The sequence below is a fragment of the Leguminivora glycinivorella genome, chromosome 5 (genome assembly GCF_023078275.1).
Source record: "Leguminivora glycinivorella isolate SPB_JAAS2020 chromosome 5, LegGlyc_1.1, whole genome shotgun sequence".
NCBI lineage: Eukaryota > Metazoa > Arthropoda > Insecta > Lepidoptera > Tortricidae > Leguminivora > Leguminivora glycinivorella.
Window position 1 is genome coordinate 5,646,523 of NC_062975.1, and position 24,304 is coordinate 5,670,826.

A 24,304-nucleotide genomic window follows, 5' to 3' on the forward strand; every position below is an offset into this window, starting at 1 on the left:
ACTTAACATTAAGAGTCGTAACGATTGTATAAGTTTATTCTAAAGGTAAGGGACAGACCTTCACAACAGGTCGTTTGAACAACGTGTTCCCGCTTTTCAATGTTACGACGCGAATAACTTGATCGCTGCCCGGATGGACAGCATGAACGCGCGCGAGTTTCCACTGCAGCGGCGGCAGGTGGTCGTCGCATACCACAACAACAGTACCTTCACGAACGGCGGGACCGCGGTTTTGCAGCCACTTTGTACTTTGTTGCAGTTGATGGAGATATTCACGACTCCATCGACGCCAGAAATGCTGGACAGCTTGCTGTATCCAGCGCCAACGTGTAAGACGATTAGGGTTCTCGTCTATCAGAGAAACGTCCGGTAGGGCCGTTAAGGGCTCACCGATTAAGAAATGGGCCGGCGTAAGAGGTAAAGGATCCGCGGAGTCCGAACTTAGAACGCAGAGCGGACGACTGTTTAATACAGCTTCGATTTGACACGTCAAAGTGTGCATACAATCATATGTTTGCGTTTGTGTACCTATTACGCGATGTAAATGAGTTTTGAAACTCTTAACAGCTGCTTCAAATAATCCACCGAAATGACTAGCATAAGGTGGTTGAAAATGCCAAGTTAATCCTTGTTTTAAAGTTTGTTGATTAAGGGCACTCATGACCGAATCATTACGTAAAAAAATATATAACTCTTGAAGGTAATTATTACAACCAACAAAGTTACGTCCGCAATCGGTATATATATCCGTACAATATCCTCGACGGGACGTGAAACGTCGCAACGCAGCTAAAAAACCTTCCGTGGAAAGTTCGGAAACTAACTCAAGATGTACAGCTTTAACGCTCATACATACGAAAACTGCAACGTAACATTTTATTATTTTTGCATTACGAACCTTATTAGCGCGTACGTAGAATGGCCCACAAAAGTCACAAGACGTTTTACTAAACACACGTGCGGGGCGTAGCCGAACCGAGGGTAACATTCCTATGCGCGGCTGGCAGCGAGTCGGTCGAGCGCGGAAGCATTTGATACAACGATGTACGCGGAGGCGAACAATATCACGACCAGAGATAATCCAGTATCGCTGTAAGAGCGAGTTTTGCACGCACTGCGAACCGGCATGTAGTTCCTTTATATGCGCATCGTCAATGATAAGATTTGTAAGAGGATGTCTTTTAGGTAAAATCAATTGATGTTTTGATTCAAAAGGTAAAAGTGATTTGTGAATACGTCCGCCGACGCGTAACAAACCATCCCTATCTATAATGGGCGTGAGACGCCGCAAACGAATTGACGGAAGTTTATTTGACGAAATCCTCTTAATGTCGTCTTCGAACACTTTTTGTTGTGTAATCAATATTAGTCGATTTAATGCAAAATTGTACTCTGGTACGGTGACGTACTTTGGGAATGTTTGTTTATGTTTCCTGCATTTATTGTAGAAACGAAATATGACTGCCGTGACGCGAACTAATTTACCTAGCGACGAAAATCGCGTTATAAGAGTGTCGTCGTCCGGGGAAGGAGGCAATGTGGACACACATGCATAACTAAGACTTGCCGAGTCATGTGTATTGCGTTTTTCCTCGTTCGTGTTTACCACCGGTTTTGGTATAGGCCAGGAGTCGCGACTTTGTTGGAGCCATGTAGGACCATGGAACCACAAGTCATTTTGTACGAGCGCGGCGGGGAGCAGACCGCGAGACGCCGGGTCAGCGCTGTTATCAGCTGACGGGACGTGACGCCAACAGCGCGCCGGGACACGGGACAAAATCTCACTAGTGCGGTTCGAGACAAACGTTTTCCATTCGTGCGGGGGTGACTGAAGCCACGCGAGCACGACGGAACTGTCAGACCATGCGTACACTTGATCGGGGTGAATGTGACCACCGTAAAGATGCATAACTCTTTCAATTAATTTTGATAGGATTACACAACCCATCAATTCCATTCTAGGTATAGTAAGGCATACCCGAAGAGGTGCAACGCGACTTTTAGCCATGACTAAATAGGTTTGAACTCGCCCGGTGTTGTCCGTCAGACGTATATAAACACATGCTGCGTATGCAATTTTGCTTGCGTCGGCAAATCCGTGAATTTCGATTGAATCGAAGTCGTCAGTATTGAAAATATGACGAGGAAAAGAAATTTGCGATAGGCTCGTTAATAAAACTCGTCCATGAGTTAATAATATCGATAGGGGGTTCTGAGTCCCAGGAAATTTTGGCTAACCATAGCAATTGAATTAAATGTTTGGCAAACAATGTCACCGGAGATAATAACCCGAGGGGGTCGTAAATTTTTGCAATTTCGGAAAGAATCGCCCGCTTTGTACAGGCCTGCGAAGAACTTTGAACTTTGAAACTAAATGCGTCAGATCTTGGATTCCATTGAAGTCCAAGGACCTTGACCCCTTTGTCATTTTCCATTTCGGCAAAATGAACATTTTCGCGCCGCTCACCATGAAACTCTGTCGGTCGCGTGGCAGCGAGAATGGCTGGCGAGTTACTTTGCCACTTTCGCAATTCGAACGCGGCCGTGGCACAAATACCTATCAGCTCCTGCTGCAGATTGAGGGCTTCGGCTAAGGTATCTGCGCCGGTCACCACATCGTCGACGAACACGTCATTTAGGAGGACTGGCGAGGCGAGCGGGAAACGCTCGGCTTCGTCATGCGCGAGCTGTTTAATTGTGCGCAAGGCGAGATAAGGGGAACTACTGATACCGAAAGTAACGGTACCTACCGACACCGAGTGGTGCGGGATGTAATAACTCGCGCCAGCGGGGGGGTTATCGTCCGCGAGCTCCATGTGGTTAAGATCCACATACTCCTGGAGGCACGCGTGATACTCCGCCTTCAGCTGGGGGTTTCGTTCTAGACGGTATTCCAGTTTGTGGAAACGTGCTAGAGCAATTTGCCGAGACTCGCCGAGGGGCGGTGCATCGGGCTTGAATGGCAGAGCAACTATGTATCGCCCTGTCTCATCGCGCGTATGCGTCTTTTGGAAAAAGGATTCGCATAGCTTTTCTTCGGGAGTGTAACTCCGCATCTCTGGAACTGACTCCAGCTCCCAAAACTTCTCGAGATTGTCGTTGTCGAACGACGTAAAACAAGTATGGCGTGGAGTCGAAATATTAGAAGTAAAGTTGACTTTACCCCTAGTAAATAACCAAATACACTATTGATTGCGGTGGGTGTGCCAGGTTTACCCCTGACTATACCCTCGCGAATGACATCCATGAAAATGTCCTCGCCAAGTATCATGTCAACCGGCTGAGGTTTATGAAATTCAGGGTCGGCTAGAGCGAGCCCTTGCAAATGAGGCCATTCCCCGTACGGTGCTAGTGGTACACTAGGCATTTGACGGGTTAATTTTGACAAAATAGTAGCCTCCAAAGGAATACTTGGACTTTGTTTGCCCTTGGGCGAAATTGAGCACACGAAGGTACCCCTAGGGTTGAGCGGTAAATCACCGACACCTACCAACGGCTCGCTGACATTTCGTCGCGGTAAATTTAATCGTTGCATACACGATTCAGTAATAAGAGCTGCTTGTGAGCCCCCGTCTAACATACAACGAATTGTAGCAATTTTATTACCTTCGTAATAAAGGTCAACCAACGCAGTTGACAGTAACACCGTATGAGGCTCAATACCTAAACCTAGATTATTTTGATTCACGCCGTGAACAGCTGATGGGCTCGGGACAGCGCCCGCGCCGGGCTGCGACTGCTCCGTTAGAGCGAGCGAGACGGCAACTAGTTCCGCGGCTTCATTGTTCGCCGGGAAGGGTCGCGTACGCGTAAGGTCCGAATCTAAATGAATTAAGGTGTGGTGCTTCTTATTGCACTTACGACACTTAAAACTTGATTTACAATTACGTAAGTCATGTCCGGAACATAAACAATTATAACAAATGTTATTTGTTTGAACAAATGTGAATCTATCTTTAGTAGACAAATTTAAAAACTCCAAACATTTGTGAAGGGCATGCGAGCCTTTGCACTTCACGCAAGATCGAACCTTATTCGTATCGACATACTGTGATGTGTAAGCATACCTAATTAGATTAAGTAGGCTAGATGCTTTATATATGGAAACTGTATTACTCATAATGATCAGCTTATTCTATCTGTATTCTAATCGACATTACATATTGATGCCTTGGAGAGTCAACATGTGTTTCATTTATTAAACTCTACTACATCCCTACCGAATAGAACATGCACCAATAGCTTCGACCAATACATGGCGATCCTGCCAAAGCGTGTCAGCGTGTTGAGGAACTACGACCACTAAGGCTTCTCTGCAGCATTTCGTCGGTTTGCTATTTTCAAGATGGGGAAAACTGTGTCTAGAGTGGAGAAGGAAGAGGTCATCATAGCTCAGGCCGGTCAGGGCAATAGCGCCAGGACGAGTCAGGACATCAGCCACGCGGATGGGCAATCATACATAACGATGGCTATGGGAGTGATGATCACCGTTATCTTCGTCTATCTCGTCTGGAAAAGGATCCACAAGTGTCTGACGCAGAAGATCGAGCGCCAGGCGGCTGCTATGGTGATGCGCAGGCGTGCGTCCGTCTAAGGTGGCGGGCAGCGGCTGTCGTGGGGATTCCTGGAGCGCTGCGGATCGGCAAAGCAGTGTGAGTGTCCTACCACGAACTAAGTGACAAAGACTTTCATCGGACTACCGGAAAAATCATGTAAGTGTAGTGAAGTGACAAAGACTTTCATCGGCCTGCCGGAAAATCATGTAAGTGTAGTGAATTATTTTCCTATGGACTGTAGACCTTATCGTGTGGCGTTATATTAGCTTAAGGCTCGTTATAGTTATGCCAGATGTTTTAGAATTTTATAAGCGCATTAATTATTTTAAGGAATATTTGCTTAAGCTTGGGCCAGTTAGAAGAAGCGAGAAGTTAGGGCAGGAAAAATTTTCGGAAGCAAAGTCGGTTTATAACGAGTATAATGCCTATTTAGAGATTTATATTTCAAAGGTAGAAAAGGGGGAAGTGCCCCTCGACAATAAGGTACAACAGTATATTGCGGAAGTCGAAAGAGCATATGCTAAAATATTGCAACTGTTCGGGGAATCGCAACAATTAATTAATTCAAACATGGGTTCCAAATCGAATTTCGACTTGAAGACGGCAGTCTCTCTTTTGCCCGTCATGGATGATACTGAAAAGGTTTCTTTGCAATTAATCGACGCCATAGAGTTGTATGGGACAATGATAGTCGAAGCTGACATCCCGGTGTTGATAAATTTCGTTTTGAAAACACGTTTGTCTTACAATGCAAAACTGCGGTTAACAGGTACCTATACCACAGTAGCGAGTTTAATTGCAGATATGAAACTTCATCTGCTAACTCGGAGGTCGGATACCGCTTTGCAGAAACAGTTGCAGACGGCTAGGCAGGCGGGAAAGAGTATAGAGCAGTTCGGTAGAGATTTAGAGGATATTTTTGTCAAGCTGACAATTTCACAAGCCAATGGTGATTCGAGTGCTTACAGTGTTCTAAAACCCCTTAATGAAAGGCAGGCTATTCACAGATTTACCAGTGGTTTGCGAAATGACCGGTTAAGTACGGTAATATCGGCTCGCAATTACACGTCTCTTAAAGACGCAATACAGGGTGCTAAGGATGAAGAGATTGCGATGACACCAACACCCTCAGAACAGGTGTTCGCGGTGCGCGGTAGGGGTGCAAGAGCCCAAATAGCTTCGGGTCGTGGAAATGTATATTTCAACAGTAGGGTAGGTGCAGCGAGACACCCGCAGTACGAGTACAGGAAAACCGAAGGACGCGCTTCCTACTTGCCCAGAGGCAGAGGCGGTGGCGCTTTCAGGGGTGGTTTACGCGGCCATGGATATCGTAAGAGCTACGGGCATAATGGTAACGGTTTCGGACCCCGTAAGCCCCATAATAAGCAGTACGTAAACACGGCTCGTGAGTGCAATGACACGAACGAGTCACCAGCCAGATCGTCTGATCTTCAGTTTTTTCGTAACTAACACCTTACCTTATATTATGGCCTTCGGTAACGTGAATTCAGTTCAGCTTCACGTAAATGGAAAGTCGTTGACATGGCTATTGGACACCGGAGCGTCATTGAGTGCAGTCAAACATGGTTCGATAAGACCAACAGCTCCGATGATTCACCCACACACAACAAACGTAAATGGGCTAGGCGGTGTAATTACATCTGTTGGTTACAGCTATCTCGATTTATTTTATGAGACAAATGAATCATTTAGTCACAAATTTCATGTTTTTGAAAATTTACCGGTTGACGCGGACGGGATCCTGGGTCAGAATTTCTTAAAAAAATATAGAGGCAATATAGATTTTGAAACGGACGTTTTGAAATTGAAAAACGGTAACCGCACATCCTTTATACCGGTACGCGTTTACTCTACACATAGCAGTAACGAACAATCATTCATTGAGTTACCTTCGCGAAGTGAAATTTTTGTAAAAGTTCCCATTAATGTCGCGGGAGATTTTGTTGTTTATGCCAGCGAAGTATGCGAGGGTATTTTCATAGCAAATTCTTTGTCTAGAAGTACGGATGGTAATTTGACTGTTAAACTGTTGAACACGCGAGAGCAGGTTGTGAGGATTAAGTGTGTTACTCCCGAAATTAGGCGACTGGAGGAATTTGACGTTCTTAATTTTGATGAATGTCCAAATAACGCCGAAAGAGTGAAACTGTTGCTTTCTTTGTTAAAATTGAATTATTTAAATTCGGAAGAAAACGCCAGCATCTCAAGTATTTGCGCTAAGTTTGCCGATATTTTTCACCTACCAGGTGATAAGCTGAATACCATGAACCTTTACGAACAAAAAATCCATTTAAAGCCTAATGAATCTCCAGTTTACAGTAAGCCATACAGATTGCCTCACTCTCAAAAAGCGGAAATTAAAAAACAAATCGATCAAATGTTACGAGATGACATAATCGAAGAGTCCTATTCGGAATGGGCTAGTCCTTTGTTAATAGTACCTAAAAAGCAGATTCCAGCGGGGAAAAGAAATGGAGGGTCGTAATTGACTACAGAAAAGTTAACGAGCGTATAGAGAATGACAAATTTCCATTACCGAATATTACCGAGATATTGGATTCACTGTCTGGTGCAATTTATTTCAGCACCTTGGACCTTAATCAAGGATACTATCAAGTAAAACTCGACCCTAAGAGTAGGCATTACACGGCATTTTTGGCTGATAAGCACTACCAAATGAAGCGCCTCCCAATGGGTCTAAAAACGAGTGCTAGTGCGTTTAGCAGAGCGATGACAGTTGCAATGACGGGTTTGAATTACTTACAATGTATCGTTTACCTTGACGATATTATCGTCATGGGACGAAATCTTCAGGAGCATAGCAAAAATTTAATAGACGTATTTTCGAGGCTGAGGAAAGTCAACTTTAAACTTAACCCACTAAAATGTACGTTTCTAAAAAAGGAAATTTTATATTTAGGCCATTTAGTTACGTCAGATGGAATCAAACCAGATCCAAGCAAAATTTTAGCGATTAAAAATTATCCAACTCCAAAAAATGAAGATGAAGCTAGAAGGTTCGTAGCGTTTGCGAACTATTACAGAAAATTTATTCCGAAGTTTGCCGAAATAGCTCAGCCAATAAATAATTTATTTAAAAAAAACGTAGACTTTGTATGGACTAATGAATGTTCAGATGCATTTAATACCCTAAAAACAGCAATGAGTAACCCACCATTGCTACAATATCCTAACTTTTCAGAAGATAACGAGTTTAGAATACACACCGATGCGTCAGGGATAGCGATAGGCTGCGTTTTATCAAACGGAGATGGTTTACCTGTTGCTTACGCCAGTAGACCCCTGAACAAAGCGGAGAAAAATTATCCCACCATTGAGAAAGAGCTTTTAGCTATTTTGTGGGGAATAAAATATTTCAGACCTTATTTATTTGGACGACGTTTCAGAGTAATTACGGATCATAGGCCGTTAGTCTATTTATTTAACATGAAGGATCCCTCCAGCCGCCTAACCAAGTTCAAATTGTATTTACAGGAGTACGATTTTGTGGTAGAGTATTTGAAAGGTAAAGATAATGTGGCTGCAGACGCATTATCAAGGGTTGAGATAACTAGTGAACAGCTGAAAGACATGAGTGAAAGAGTTATGTTCGTAACAACACGTGGGCAAAAGAAGCGAATGGAAGAGAAAGAAAGGCAAAAAAATGCCGGCACTACGGATTTCCAAAACGGTTGGATTGATCACCCAAACGTGGCCGAAATTCTAAAAAACCTAACAATTCAACACAATTAAGTTTTAATTCAGAAGAGTATCGCAAGTGTGCGAAAATGAATGATTGTATTTATAGCAGAAACAATACGTTTGTATATACACCCTCATTGTCACTTATTAGCGTTGCACCAGTATCCCTATCATGTATGAAACGAGCTTTCTTCATGAGGGAATTGGAAGCTTTCTGCAATATTATAAACATTAACGAAATATGCGTTATTAAAAACAAAGACAATGAAAAGATTATCAAAGAGCTAGCTCAACATGTAAAAAATATAAGTAAGTGGTCCGGGCCACGACTATGTATTATAAAGGGTGCAAAAGAAGTAAAGAATAAAGATGACAGGCGAGTCATCATGAATGATTTTCATATCTTACCCACTAGCGGACACGCGGGTATGCGTAGGATGACGAATAATATAAAACGTCACTACTACTGGCCAAGCATGGAAAATGACATAAAAGCTTTTGTAAAAAAATGCGATAAATGCCAAAAGCAAAAATTCCATAAACACATAAAAGAACCGATGTCTATTACTACCACAGCCACATCGGCATGTGAAAAAGTGTATCTAGATCTAGTTGGCCCTTTAACTAAAGATAACAACGGGTATAGTTACATATTGACGATACAGTGCGAGCTCACTAAGTACGTATGGGCTTACCCATTACCCAATAAAGAGACCGAAACGGTCGCGCGAGCATTCGTTGAAGGTTTTATTTTACATTACGGCATCCCGCGCGAGATAGCAACAGACCGAGGTTCTGAATTTATTTCTTCAACTATGCGAAATACGTGTAAATTGTTAAAAATAAATCAGATACAATCCACGGCATATCACCATGAGAGTCTCGGTTCTTTGGAGAACTCTCATAAGGCCCTGGGAGCTTTCCTCAGAATCCAGACGGATAACCAGGCTCACGAATGGAGCAACTGGCTTCAATTCTGGTGCTTCAGTTATAACACGACTATGCATTCTGAAACTAAGTATACTCCTTCGAATTAGTATTCGGAAAACTTTGTAATTTACCAACTAATATAACTAATAATAATATAGATCCTGTGTATAACTTCGATGATTATCCGATAGCTTTAAGGTATAGATTGCAAAAGGCTCAGGAAGACGCCAGAAATAATTTAATTATGTCAAAGCAGTTAAGAAAAGAAAGATATGATAAAACATGTAATCCAATTAAGTATAAAATAGGCGATTTATTATTAGTGAAAAAAGAAGGACGTGAAAAAATGGACCCAGTGTATTTAGGTCCATACTCTGTTATTGAAGACATGGATGTTAATGTAAAAGTTTCTATAGGAAATAAACAAAATGTAATCCATAAAAATAGAACTATTCCTTATTTTATGTAACGAGTTATGCTAGTAATAAGTTAGTCATAATCATTGACTCATCGGTGCACCAGGTGTGCGTCACATTTCATTATATTATTGTTATCGTAACCTAAGAGAGTAATCACCTCACCATAATTATGAGCGTGTCGTATTATACAATAACACATAAAAGTGATTGACCTGTATTTTTATTGTAGGTTAATTTGAAAGTTTGTTAAACATGATTTTTTTTTGTAATATTTTTTTTTAAAAAAAAAAAAAAAAAAAAAAAAATAGGGGGAAGGTGTGATGTGTAAGCATACCTAATTAGATTAAGTAGGCTAGATGCTTTATATATGGAAACTGTATTACTCATAATGATCAGCTTATTCTATCTGTATTCTAATCGACATTACATATTGATGCCTTGGAGAGTCAACATGTGTTTCATTTATTAAACTCTACTACATCCCTACCGAATAGAACATGCACCAATAGCTTCGACCAATACAATACGGTCGAGTTTGGTCTGACGTATTCGTAATTAAAACCCGTTTAGGTGTAATTTGATTTGAAATTAAATTATTTTTATTTGTTGTACTTAAGGAATTATTTTTTGTGGACTGTATATGGGAAACTGTAATCATCTGTTCCGCCGTAAGTTCGCGCTCTAAGAATGTTATTAAGGTTTGGACTTTAGGTATTTCACTTGTGTTGGTTAAAGAACGTTCATATTCTTTTCGCGTATTAACGGGAATTTTACGTAATAATAAATTTAACAGAACGAAGTCCCATTCTTTAACCGGAAACTCCAAAACTTCAAGTGCTTTAATATTTTCGTGGTAAACATTAAGCAAATTTCGCATAGCAACAACTGATGAGCGCGCGGAACAAGAATCGATATCGAATAATTTATCTAGATGTTGTGACGCAATAATGCGTTTGTTGTCATAACGGGATTTTAGAACATCGATCGCAATTGAATAATTACTTTCCGTTATGGGAATTGATTTAATTAAATTAAATGGTTCGTTTTTAACCGAAAGTAGTAAATACCTAAACTTTTCCGCGTCAGTGTAGGCATTGTTGTTGTGGACCAACGATTGAAATAAGTCGAAAAAGGCGGGCCCGCCCGTAGGTTCACCGTGAAATTCAGGAAGCGACAATTTAGGCAAGTTTCGACGGTCGTTCATAAACGTGTCGTGTTGGCTAGGCACAGGAATGCGGCTCGCTCGCCGCTTTTCTACATCTACCTCCTTTAGGTTATTTAAATGCGTAACTATCGCGTAATATAAATCGTTGAAATCATTTCGAATCTTAATGTTGGCTTCTTTGTTGAAGCTATTAGACTTAATTAATGCCTTTTCGATCTTAGTTTGAATTTTGGTAAACTTTCGCTGGTGCGCTGTTAAATCGGAAGTTCTTGAACGAAATTGTTCTATATTCGTTGCTGCGAACTGTAATGTTCGTTTTAATTCGTCGAGAATTAGATCTCGCTCGAATAAATCTTGTGTCATACACGATGTGTCGGTTTCGACACCGTCTGTAGGATTCGGTACCATTTTGCCGTGAGCAAAGATGGCGGAAATTACAATGAAAAATTGAACTACAAACGTATGTAATTGGAATGATGGGTACGTAATACCGCAAAATACACGGGCAACACAACGTGAGAAAGAAAAATCCGGATCGAACGGATCAAAAAACTATATGTAGCGGCGTTTAATTGGTGAGGCTACTTACATTTGTCCAGAGGCGCTTGTGGGGCCACGTGGAAACACTTTGGGAAAATCCTCACACTAAAACGATTGTCACATATAAACGGAAGCTTAGGTCACTGGGTTTTGATATCACTTGAATGTCAATTTTCACGTTTATGTCGCGCCGGTGCACCGATAACTATTTTTTAATTCGTAATAACGGGAGCGCAGATCATGGCGCTCGCACGGTCGAAGAGAGAGTTTTTTTTTATATATCCGCCAGGTGGCGTGGTGGGGCACCGGAAAGTCGCTTTGGGACTTCTGTAATTGCCAGCTCCAAAAAACTGTGCTACATATACATGGAAACAAGTATTCTTTCAAAATTGTGTTGCCTTGTATGTATGAAAATGAAATAACTATTTAACTATATCAAGAAAAGAAATTAAAACTAAAAATCTCTGTTCCTCGACGGAACAAACAATTTGGTGATAAGAAAATTAATAGGCAGGCTCTTATTTGTTTTAAAATTCGTATAAGTATTAATGTTTTCCTTGGAAGATGAATTTAAGACGATAAATATTATTAGATAGAATACTCTAAATAGGAAATTCTTTACATCACCATAACAAGCTAGCTTATCTATTAGCACAATTGTTACGTCAATCATACTTACAATTTCATAACATTGTGGAAAAAAACATAAAAGCATAATTTGAAAAAACTTCCGGGCTCTATGGGAAAAGCAGGTAAGAAATTAATTTCAATAAAACTCCCAGCGATATTAAATTACGAAACTTGAACGCATATCGAAGTTTAAAAAGCTCGTATATTAAATAATGATTCATTACAAACCAGATCTTACAGCTCTGTAGGTAAGTATCATTTTTAAATAAACGAAACAGAATAAACAGAGTTCGTAATAGTTACTCAACGCCTGACGTGTTCCGAACAAATTACGCGTAAGTACGTTATCCCCTTATAACTTGGTTCGGAGTTTGAAATATTTTAAATGAAGAACGCGTCTGTTAATTTATGAATGTGCGGCTGTAATTAAAAGTTAAGTTTGCAGCGAGGTTGCGATAACAATGGCTTGTTTATGGTTCGCAATGAACGCTACGTGTCCTGATTTTGTGTTTAAAAATGTTTGTTCGTCATTTTAATGGTGAATAACCCATTTTATGACTACTTTTCGCGAGGAACTATGAGTATGCATTTTCATTATAAACCAAGGAATTTATCATGGTCTATTTTTTGTCCACAACTTTGTGGTATTTCGGGCGGTAGTTAGAAAAAAAAAACATTTATTATGACGCTCTAGCTGAGCGAGATAGAAAAAAGTGCAAAAGCTCACTGGCAACAGTGGCAACTAATGTCGGCTTGTTCAAGACTAGAAAATACCTATATTTTCAGGGAGAAGCAAATTATAGTACCTAGTTAGTAATGACTTGTTACTAAATAATCACGTCAATTCGTCGCTCCGCTTTGCCGTGAAAGACGGACAAATAAACAGACACACAAACTTTCCCATTTATAATATTAGTATGGATATACAACATCTTAACATAATAATATCATGAAAAATAAAATACAATGTTTCTTTAACCCTTAAAGCTTTCCTGTCACTTTTTTAGTACAGTCACTTAATGTGACCTAGAGTTTAAACACTAAGTGCTAGCTAGAAAAGGCTATACGTTCATGAAAGTGGAAGAAAAACACTACATCTTCGAGCTTATAGCATGACTAGGCAACATTCGGTTTATGCGCAAGCGACCGTTGAAATTTCGAATTTTCGGAATATGCGGCGAAGTGCATTTGTGACGTCATAAAATATAAACTAATTCATCCAGGTGTCTCTAAGAACAAATTAAATTACTTTCATAGAAAATATTTTAACTTGTTATTTTAAGTAGTAACACTACTATTATGTTCTAAACATTAAATAAATGTCATATACAAAGAAAAAGTGACCAAAGCCTCCAGTGCTCCGAGCTGGAATCGAACCAGCGTACTCCGCTTACCGGGCGAATGCCAGAACCACTCGGCTATCGGTCCACGAAAGCAAGGGTCGAAATTTCTAAGTATATGACATTTCCGAAGGCTCGTGGCGCCCTCTGGCCATCCCTGAGGTAGAACAGTATGGTTCGACCTCCTTTTATTTAATGTTTAGAACATAATAGTAGTGTTACTACTTAAAATAACAAGTTAAAATATTTTCTATGAAAGTAATTTAATTTGTTCTTAGAGTGTTAATGGCAGCGCCATCTCTCTTCGCTAGCTTGTAATCACCTGAGTTGATTCGGCTAGGAGGTCGAACCATACTGTTCTACCTCAGGGATGGCCAGAGGGCGCCACGAGCCTTCGGAAATGTCATATACTTAGAAATTTCGACCCTTGCTTTCGTGGACCGATAGCCGAGTGGTTCTGGCATTCGCCCGGTAAGCGGAGTACGCTGGTTCGATTCCAGCTCGGAGCACTGGAGGCTTTGGTCACTTTTTCTTTGTATATGACATTTATTTAATGTTTAGAACATAATAGTAGTGTTACTACTTAAAATAACAAGTTAAAATATTTTCTATGAAAGTAATTTAATTTGTTCTTAGAGTGTTAATGGCAGCGCCATCTCTCTTCGCTAGCTTGTAATCACCTGAGTTGATTCGGCTAGGAGGTCGAACCATACTGTTCTACCTCAGGGATGGCCAGAGGGCGCCACGAGCCTTCGGAAATGTCATATACTTAGAAATTTCGACCCTTGCTTTCGTGGACCGATAGCCGAGTGGTTCTGGCATTCGCCCGGTAAGCGGAGTACGCTGGTTCGATTCCAGCTCGGAGCACTGGAGGCTTTGGTCACTTTTTCTTTGTATATGACATTTATTTAATGTTCATCCAGGTGTACTGTTTCTGTTGATTTTGTTACTAGACGAGTTAAACTTTAGTTTCGTGTATAGAGTTCATTCAATAATTTATTTTTTCATATTCAGAAATTGTGAAATATTTCGTGTCACAATTTTGTGACATTGCCGATATTACTGGAAATCAAGTAACCATCTAGCGTGTCCTAAAAAACGGACAGTGCCGACTTATGGGCAATCAAAATAGTGACAGAAAACGGACATTGCCATAAATGGGTTAAATAAGTTTTTTATTAAATTCTTAATTTTATTTATAATTAACTGGGCCTGAATACAAACTATGCTTTAATACTAAATTTACATAACGTGGGTTTTCATTAGCAAATGCAAAATCCGCCTTTAATTAGCAGTATAAACAATTTTGACTCATGAAACCTCTTCAAGCTGATAAAAAAGATATTATGATCCTTTAGGTCTTTAAAATGCTGGATGACTCACCACAAAATTCAGAACAGACTTAAAAAAGTAAAGTTTCTCATGTGTAGAAACAAAGGAAATCATTTATATTCTGGCAAAGCTTTCCATACCTAATGTCAAACACCAAGGACCAAGAGTCTGCAGCCATGGAGTATGTTATGGATATACGCCATAAAATTATATATCAGCTTCTATTTCTGGCTAAGGAGAATCAATATGATCCCACTATGTTGCCAGATGCCAATATGATCAAGAAATATGTAATTTTTAATGTGAAAGTTAACTTTTCCTGTGCTCAGAATTCAGTCGTCAATAATAAAGAAACAAGAAAGTCAAGACTGTGAGACCACAATGAATGGTTTGAATATTTACGTATTTAGTCTTAATACTTACAAGAATTGTAATTTATGTATAACTAGCCGTAGCTTTGAAACTTACAGATTTATTAAATATTTTTGAATGTGGGTAGTTTTACACGTTACAATTGGGACAGACGTGAAAACATAATTTCTTGTTCAGACGGATGTTGTGAAGAGTTCGAAACGAGATTATTTTTAATTCCGTATACCTACCGATATACATAATATGTCTTAAATGTTAATTACTATATTACTATCGGCATAACAGCTTAAAAATATTTAGGTTTTAGTTAACATTTTCATAAAAGGTGGCATTTTGAATCACCAAATAAAAAACGTGTATTTCAGGAAGGGAAGGTATTTATTGACTACCTACCTTACTTTTTCAATAGTTATAATATTGAAACTCACTTATAAGTAAACTAAACGAGAAGAATTATGCTCTGGTCCATAGAAAATATAAATTAGATAAGAACATTGGGGTTTAGGCTAAGGGATGAATATGTTTTGATTGTATATCATTATAACATTTATATACTTAATAGTTTTTTGGGTTGTCATGTGTCTTTTTTAATCTTCTGATGGTTGTTTAAGTGTTTTTAATTATTTAGTAGTGTGTTATTTTAATAATTTAAGGTTTTTTCACTATATAATACATAATTTAATTTTTATTCTTGGACACCTTATGACGGCGTTGTCCGTTTTTTAGGACTACCTTTGGAGCCATCACTCAGTGAGATTCCTGGCAATGTCCGTTTTAACGGACGTCCTGAAAATCCTACTTTCAAAATACTTTCATTTATTTTTTCTGAAAAATGGTTCGTTTTGACCCATAACTATACCTAAAAACACGCAAAGAGATACATGGTTACATTACTTCATGTCTTGCCGTGTTAAGGGTTAAAATAAAACCGTAAGTAAGTACGTAGACTTAGGGCCGGTTGCATTAAGCCGTCTGTCACCGTTAAATCGTTCATTAAATTTTATTGTATGGGAAGTTCCATTATAGAAGTCTGCTGTTTGACGATGATGTGTCTGTCAAATGTGGTTGATGCAACTGGCCCTTAAACTTTAATATGCTTCAGAAATCAGTTTTAGACATTATAATGATTCAGATATGTTAGTTCAGGAGTTAGGTACTGGGCTGCTCACCTGTGTAGAGTGAACTAAACTGAACTTTTAACTGTGAGTTAAACGTAACTCGTATGTTTGCAAATTCATATTCAAATTGACGAAGTTGAGCGCGCGAATTAAAAATTTTCAGATGACACTTCTCACGGGGGGCATTTTACATTTTAGAGTAAATGCACGCCAAAGTGTATTTAGAGGTTTATTACCTAGGTATTTTAAATTTTTAGGGTAATTTGTAAACTTATCTTTTAGTTACTAATGCAGAACTTTCTAAACTATGAATACTAGTTTTTACTTTGGTAACCAAAACATTTTAAGTATTTAGTTAGCAACAGGTAAAATACCTATTAAGTTACCGTTTATTACAATTATTACATCTAGAACATTAATCAAAAGATAGATAGATAAGATAGAGATAGATTTAAGTCAAGACGTCTTCGTGAATGGCACGTCCCACTATAGTTCCAACGGTGGTGCACGAGTAGGTACATAAGTAGGGAGATCGGCCCACTAGCTCTAATTCACAGCCATGGAACAAATGCCAAATCAAGCGGAAGAGATAGCGGCTCGCATTACTCATCGGCGGGGAAAATGCTTGCTAATCTGTTAATTTGCTGTTGAAGACGTAGAATAAACTATAATTTAGGTTGTTTGTCAATAATTAAAATACTGGGGGGTTCTTGGGTGCTAAAATCAAATGGACATCTTAGTAAGCTACTTATAAAATTTATTTTATTTTCAATTAAGTAATAAACTTTTTTACTATAATTTACATAATCTTTTTTTATACTTATATGTATAAAATTTTCCTACAAAGTCTTTATAAAGTTCTACTTTTGTGATTTTTTCATATTTTTTAAACATATGGATCAAAAGTTAGAGGGGGGGGGACGCACTTTTTTTTCCTTTAGGAGCGATTATTTCCGAAAATATTAATATTATCAAAAAACGATCTTAGTAAACCCTTATTCATTTTTAAATACCTATCCAACAATATATCACACGTTGGGGTTGGAATGAAAAAAAAATATCAGCCCCCACTTTACATCTAGGGGGGGTACCCTAATAAAACATTTTTTTCCATTTTTTTATTTTTGCACTTTGTTGGCGAATTTGATATTCATATTAGTACCAAATTTCAGCTTTCTAGTGCTAACGGTTACTGAGATTATCCGCGGACGGACGGACGGACAGACAGACATGGCGAAACTATAAGGGTTCCTAGTTGACTACGGAACCCTAAAAATCTCGTATCTCACGCTGCTCCTCAAAGTGAAAACGCAGTAAGTTTATATGCATTCCATACATACTTACTACAATTTTCTTTTCATTCACAGACGAAGATACAAGTTTTTTTAAAAGTAGTGACGACATGTCGGCTTGGCTGAGGTTGCTAGGCATACATTTTTTGTTAGACGGAGCCTAAAAAGGGGAAACTTTGTTTAGCTCAATAAAAGTTGCCGCTTTAATAAAAGGTGATCAGAGAAAAAACTGTATTTGACATTCAAAGTTCAAAACAATAACCGATTAAATAAAAGACATCCACGTGACAATTAGTGGTAAATTACAAATGAGGAATAATTCAAAGATTCAAAGATTCAAAGATTCAAAGATTTATTTGTTCAACATAGGTAAGTTACAAGATGTTCAATAATTGTTTTCAGTATCACTATGTCGTGCCTATTGGCATACAAATATATTAATAATATAGTTACACTACTTAATTAAAATATCACAGTCAAATATCAAAACAATAACATTCAAACAGGGTTATCTCATGCAATCAATTCAATCTAATAATTTAATAATGTCAAAGTAATGTTATAAAAAAAAAAAAAATAATAATAATAAATAGGTAATTATAATAATCTCAATTCATTTTAATTTAATTTAATTTACAATTCAGTTAAAAATTCTCTTATAGTGTAATAGGCTTTCTCTATAAGGAATACTTTAAGTTTTTCTTTGAAAACATTACTTTTGTCCTTATATGCTATTATATTTGGCGGTAACTTGTTGTATGTTTTGTGCGCCATTCCTAGAATACTTTTTTGCAAAAGTGCAGTTTTACTTGGTACTTTTTGCGAAGACTTTATTTTATTTTGAAGTCGTACACTCTTAAATTTAGTAAATAGATTTTGGTTTGTATTTACAAAATTGGCCATTTCATATATATATAAACTTGGCAATGTAAGTATATTAAGGCTTTTAAAAGATGGTTTACATGAGCCTCCTTCTTGGATACCACAGATTGTTCGTATGCATTTCTTCTGAGCCTTAAATACACATTCTTTATTGGTGGAGTTTCCCCAAAACAGGACACCATATCTTAAATTAGAAGTTACATAAGCATGATATGCAGTTAATAGTGACGATTTGTTTGCTCTTTTTTTAAATTGTATAGAGCGTATGAGTATTTACTTAATTTGTTACATATATTGTCAGTTTGTATTTTCCATGTCATCTTATTATCTATGCTTAATCCTAGAAATTTTGTTAAGTCCGTTTCATTTACTTTATGCCCTCTGTAACTTATGTTTAAAGTAGTAGATTTGGTTCGTTGCTTAAATGTCATGATATTGGTTTTGTCCAGATTTATTCTAAGATTATTATTATCAAGCCATTCTATGATAGTATCTAAGGTATTATTTATTTCAGTTTCATATGATTCTATATTTTGACCAGAAAAAATAATAGTGCTATCATCTGCAAAGAGAACCATTGGATGTACCGTGGCCTTAGGCATATCATTAATATAAATTAGAAATAATAATGGGCCCAACACACTTCCCTGAGGTACCCCATAATAGATATTCCTAAAACTAGATGTGTAGATTTCCTCTGTCTTCGTAGTCAAGGATATTCTTTTAATTTGTGTAATTTGTTTCCTATCTGTCAAGTATGAACGGATTAGATTGAAAACATTTCCGCGAACTCCATAAGCAAAAAGTTTGTCTAAAAGTATATTGTGATCAACGAAATCGAATGCTTTCGACATGTCCATATACAAGGCACACGTAGGAATTTTTTTGTCCATATTATTAATTACTTGCTGTACTAAGTCAAAAATAGCGAGATTTATGGATTTTTCCTTTCGAAATCCTTTTTGTTCCTTTGCAAACAGATTTTTATTTTCAAAGTAGTTATATAGACTGTTGTATATGACTTTTTCTATAATTTTGGCAAATACAGAAATCAACGCAATTGGTCTATAGTTCTTCATGTCTTCTTTATCCTCTTTTTTATAAAGAGGTCTAACAATGGATATCTTTAGTTTGGTAGGAAACTCACCGTGTTCAATACATAAATTTATTATATGACTGAGTACAGGAGAGATGATGTTACATGTTCTTTTTATAATTTTTGTATGTATATTATCGTATCCGGTACTATTCGTATTTTTTAGAGAGTGTATGATTAGCCTTATGTCATCAGGATTTGTCGGTTTCATAAATATGGAGTTAGCATAGTATGTCATTGTTTTCTTATAGTTAGTTTTGTTGTTAGTGTTACTAGGAGGATTAACAGGACTAACTTGATCGATGAAATAATTGTTAAATTCCTCTGCAATATCTTTAGGATGAGTAAATGTCTTTCCATTGGATACAATTTGTTTAATGTTTTCGATGGGGTATCTGGCCTTAGATGAATTAATAATTTTCCATGTAGCTTTTGTTTTATTTCTTGAACTTTCAATGTACCTATCATTTTCGGATCTTTGAGCATTGCTTATGATTTCTTTGAGTTGTCTGGAATAGCTTTTTAATTTGTCTTTTAGGTCGGGATTTCGCGTCAATCTATATTTCCACAACAAATCTCTTTTCCGTTTACTACAATGTTTAATACCATTTGTTATCCATCTAGGCTTAGTAGTGGTGTTAAATCTACATCGTTTCTTAGGAAAACATAATTTATAAAATAGGTCAAAAATGTCAAAGAAATTATCAAATGCTTCGTTTGGATTGGTTGATAAAAATACATCATTGAAACTAATATTACTAAGGCAATCTATAAATTTGACAATGTTTTGCTCTGATAAATCTATTTGTTCTACATACCAGTATGGAATGGAACATGTTTTCTTCACTGGACACTTTAACAGCTGTGCGGTGTGGTCAGATAAAGCTAGTTCTAAAACCTCAGCTTTACTACCTCTAATATTGTGGATTATATTGTCTATGCAAGTTTGACTGGACAGTCTGGTTGGCTTTGATATTCCTGGCACAAGGTTGTAACTACTTATTAAGCTTTTGAAATCGACCGAGTGAGCAGTCGTTTTGAGTAGATCTATATTGAAATCGCCGCAAATGATTATCTTTTTGCTGTTTTGGCAGAACTTATTTAATATTTCATTCAGTTTGCACAGAAACAATGACACTGTAGCTGAGTTGTTTTTTGGTACTCTATAAACACAAACAACAATGATTTTATGATCAATCAATTCAACTCCAGTACATTCTATGATATTAGGAATAGAGGTTTTCGTGATTTCAGAGATAATGTTGAATCTGTGAATATTTCTTACTAAAATACAAGACCCTCCATTCCTGTTATCTCTCGTAAAGTATGCTGCTAATTTATAATTTGGAATAGCTATGTGAGCTTCATCGCCACATTTCATGTTATGTTCAGTAATACATATTACATCGACTTGTTTGCCAGAATCGTTTAGTTCTTGTAGGTTAACATATAATAAATCAGCTTTATTAATTAATCCATTGATGTTTTGATGAAGTACATAAATATTTTTATAAGTGAGAATGTCATTATTATCATTGTGTTCTAATATGTTATTATGGTCTAGTTTGTTGTCACTATTCATAAAAAAATGCTACTGTTATAATATTTTTCATTTACAATTTTCAATATTTTATTAACATGTTGTGCTAATTTAGATTTCCCTTTAAAATTTAATTGATTACCGTCATTTTGATAATCTGTCTTTCCTAAATAAATACTGCTAGTTTGTAGCCAAACATGCGGCAAACCGTCAAATTTTTCATGAATTGCTGAATTTAATTTATGTACAAAATTATTATAATGTTCAGAGTAATCATTAATCGAATACGGTATGTCACAGATAATTACATTCGTATGTGTAGCGGATTTAACAGTTTTATCTAAAAGTCTTATGATCTGGCTTATCGGTGTAATGTTGTAGTCACTGCCTCCGCACATTATAACCAAGCAGTCACTTTTCTTAAAATCACCTATTTTTTGGCTAACATTTTCAAGAACCCGTTCCGTTGTTCCGCGGTGTATAATGTCAGCTGAGAAATCGTAGTCATTTCTTCGCAACTTGGAAAGGGGGCGTAGTACATCCGATCCGTGGAAATCAGATAAGAGTAATAGTTTTGGCTTGTGTCTATGTGGCTTCTCAGGCACCTTTATAATAGGGTCCTGTCTTTCATCATGCAGGTCCTTTTGGTCCGAGGATGGGCATTGTTTTATCAGATCTGGGTTATATTTGTCAAAACTAGAGTTATAGCTGACCTTTTCTAATTGTTTAATTGTTTTTTGTAGGGTCTTTGTTGACTGGTGTATGCGAGAGTAGATTACGCTTTTGTTTATCAATGCATCTGCGTTTTGTTTCATTTCCTTATTCGTAGTTAACGCCTTACTTAATTTAATCTGCAATGTCCTAATTTTTTTATTCAGGATTTGAATTTCGTTTTCTAGCTCTTTTATTTTTTGTTCGGCTTCAATATTAGATGTCTGCATTAGAGACGATGTCGGACTTAGCGATATTTTTTTTGTAGGGGAACATTTTCCTTGAGGATGTTCTTTAAGTAGTGTATTATAGACGCACATTTTTTTCTTACAATCCTCTAATTGTTTATTTAGGTCTTGATTTTCAGTATTGAGATTAGAAATTTCGTTATGTGCGCTGGATAATTCAATGGTAAGTTCTTCAACTTGCGCTTTCAAGGCAACAATTTGTGAGGATTCCATGGTAGATATGCTCGGGAGACTCCGAGGACTTTCGTATGTGCTTCCATCTCTAAGCGTTGAGCTCAATATATTATCACCAATATCAGCTTGAGATATGTCATAAGAATTAGATTTTTGTGTTATAACGCGTTTTCTCTGTGTTACGTTATCTGGTGATTTATTTGCTGTGCTCTCAGTATAGGTACCAACTGCTGGTGCCGGTGACGAAGTTGCCTTTTTCTGGGCATTTTCGTGGCAATTACTGCACTTCCAATTTACCTTATTGTCACTAGTCATCAATCTAAATCTCGCTAAAGTAACATTTCCAGTGCACACAAGATCAAAGATTTTTAAGCAGCCTGAGCACTTCAGGTATTCTTTAGTTTTTAGTATTTTCTTACATCTAGAGCTAGCACTAATTGCGGGGTGATTAGCATAATTGGGGGAATTAACATAAATGTAACGTAATGATATGCTATTAGCATGTTGTTTTAACTTTAACTGGTTCGTAACTCGTTGGGTGTCATTAATGTAATATGTTTATATTTTATTTCTTGAGTGTCAATATTCCTTGAATTTTTTACGTAATTTTTGAAATTTTGCCGGCATATTTGGAAACAGTAAGCAGAAATTTCAATTTTTCCAAATTTTCCAATGACTAAGTAGTAATTAGATATACGAAACCATCAGATGTTGACCATAATCACTCTGTGGAGAGTTTAATACGGAAGAACGATAGATACTAGGTATGATACGGAGCAACGATTGTACAGACCCAGGTCGGATCATGTATGTGATTCGGTCCACTGCGGACCTCTGTGGCGATAAGACCACGCATGTGGTAGAAATGTTTCATACATTCTAAGACTTTTTTTCAGCACAGACTACTCGTATGGAGAGTTGGAGACTCACCAGGATCTGACTAGGGTGCTCCGTACGACCACGGTCGGGGGCCTGCGGTACTCGTGTGTTTGCGTACACCGCGTGTAGTTGACTACCCACCATGGATTGATTAGGTTCTCCTGCTTCACGCTGGGCGTGATAGCCGGCGCGAGGCTCGGTGACACGGCGTCGAGCACGCCAGGATTCAGGGCGGGCACGGTCACGCCTTACGCCTGCGGTACTCGTGGGTACCCAGCTACCCACCATGGGTTGATTAGGGTGCTCCTGCATCACGCCGGGCGTGGTAGCCGGCGCGGGGCTCGGTGACACGGCGCGGGGCTCGGTGACACGGCATCGGGCACGCCAGGATTCAGGGCGGGCACGGTCACGCCTAACGCCTGCGTACTCGTGTGTACCAGCTACTCACCATGGGTTGACTAGGGTGCTCCTGCTTCATTCCGGGCGTGGTAGCCGGCGCTGGGCTGGGAGCCGCGGGGGCCTGCGGCGCGGGGCTGGGGGACGCGGCGGCGGGCACGCCGGGACTCAGGCCGGGCACGCCGGGCACGACCACACCTGGGGGACCGGGGACGCCTGCGGTACCGCCGAGAGGCTTTCGGCCTCGGTAGCTCTGTGGACAAATGAGGGATACATTATTTATTAGATCTGACAATAGGGTCGCTATTAGGAGGGAGGCTAGGCGAGGTACCAATTAGAGGCTTTCGGCCTCGGTAGCTCTGTGGGCAAGATATATAGATTAAAACTTTTGAACCTCAGTTATTTGTAATGCCATCTAGGCCACCGTACTCTGTATTTATCTGTCTATACTTTATATGTCTTTGATAACTGATTGACGATTTGACGCAGCTGTCAAGTAATGAAGTATATTACTATAGAGACTATCAGCGGCGGTAGCTCTGTAGATAAGAGTTTGCTCTGAAAGTGGCTTTGCTGTGACGGACATAGTGAGGTGAGGTGCCCATTAGAGGTTTTCGGGCTCGGGAGCTCTAGACAAGAGATACATATTATTTTTTTGCTCTAAAAGTGGCATCGTAGTGAGGTGACATGCCCATATGGGTCTTTCGGTCTCGGTAGCTCTGTCTGTAGCCTTTATTTGCTCCAAGCAAGTTAATCAGTCTGTGAAGTGTAGTTGTTGTGATTAGCCCTTAGTGCGTGTGGGACATATTGCTTTCTTGACAGTAAATGGTATGAAGATGTCATAAACTTGTGAGATGAAACAAAACATGTGTTACGAATATAAATAGTGACAGTGTTTTCAGGGTGATTAAATTTAAACTCAAAGTAGCAAATAAATAGCATCCAAAAATTAACATGCATT

At 38.4% G+C, this 24,304-nt stretch overlaps 1 protein-coding gene across 1 annotated transcript in view; it reads right to left on the bottom strand.

Annotated features, from left to right (window-relative positions):
- The window catches only part of LOC125226459 (DNA N6-methyl adenine demethylase), a 158,759-nt gene that overhangs the window by 13,061 nt on the left and 121,394 nt on the right, over positions 1-24,304 (bottom strand). Inside the window, 1 exon segment of the mRNA XM_048130444.1 lies at positions 23,396-23,596. Within this exon segment, the coding sequence (XP_047986401.1) occupies positions 23,396-23,596 (201 nt within the window).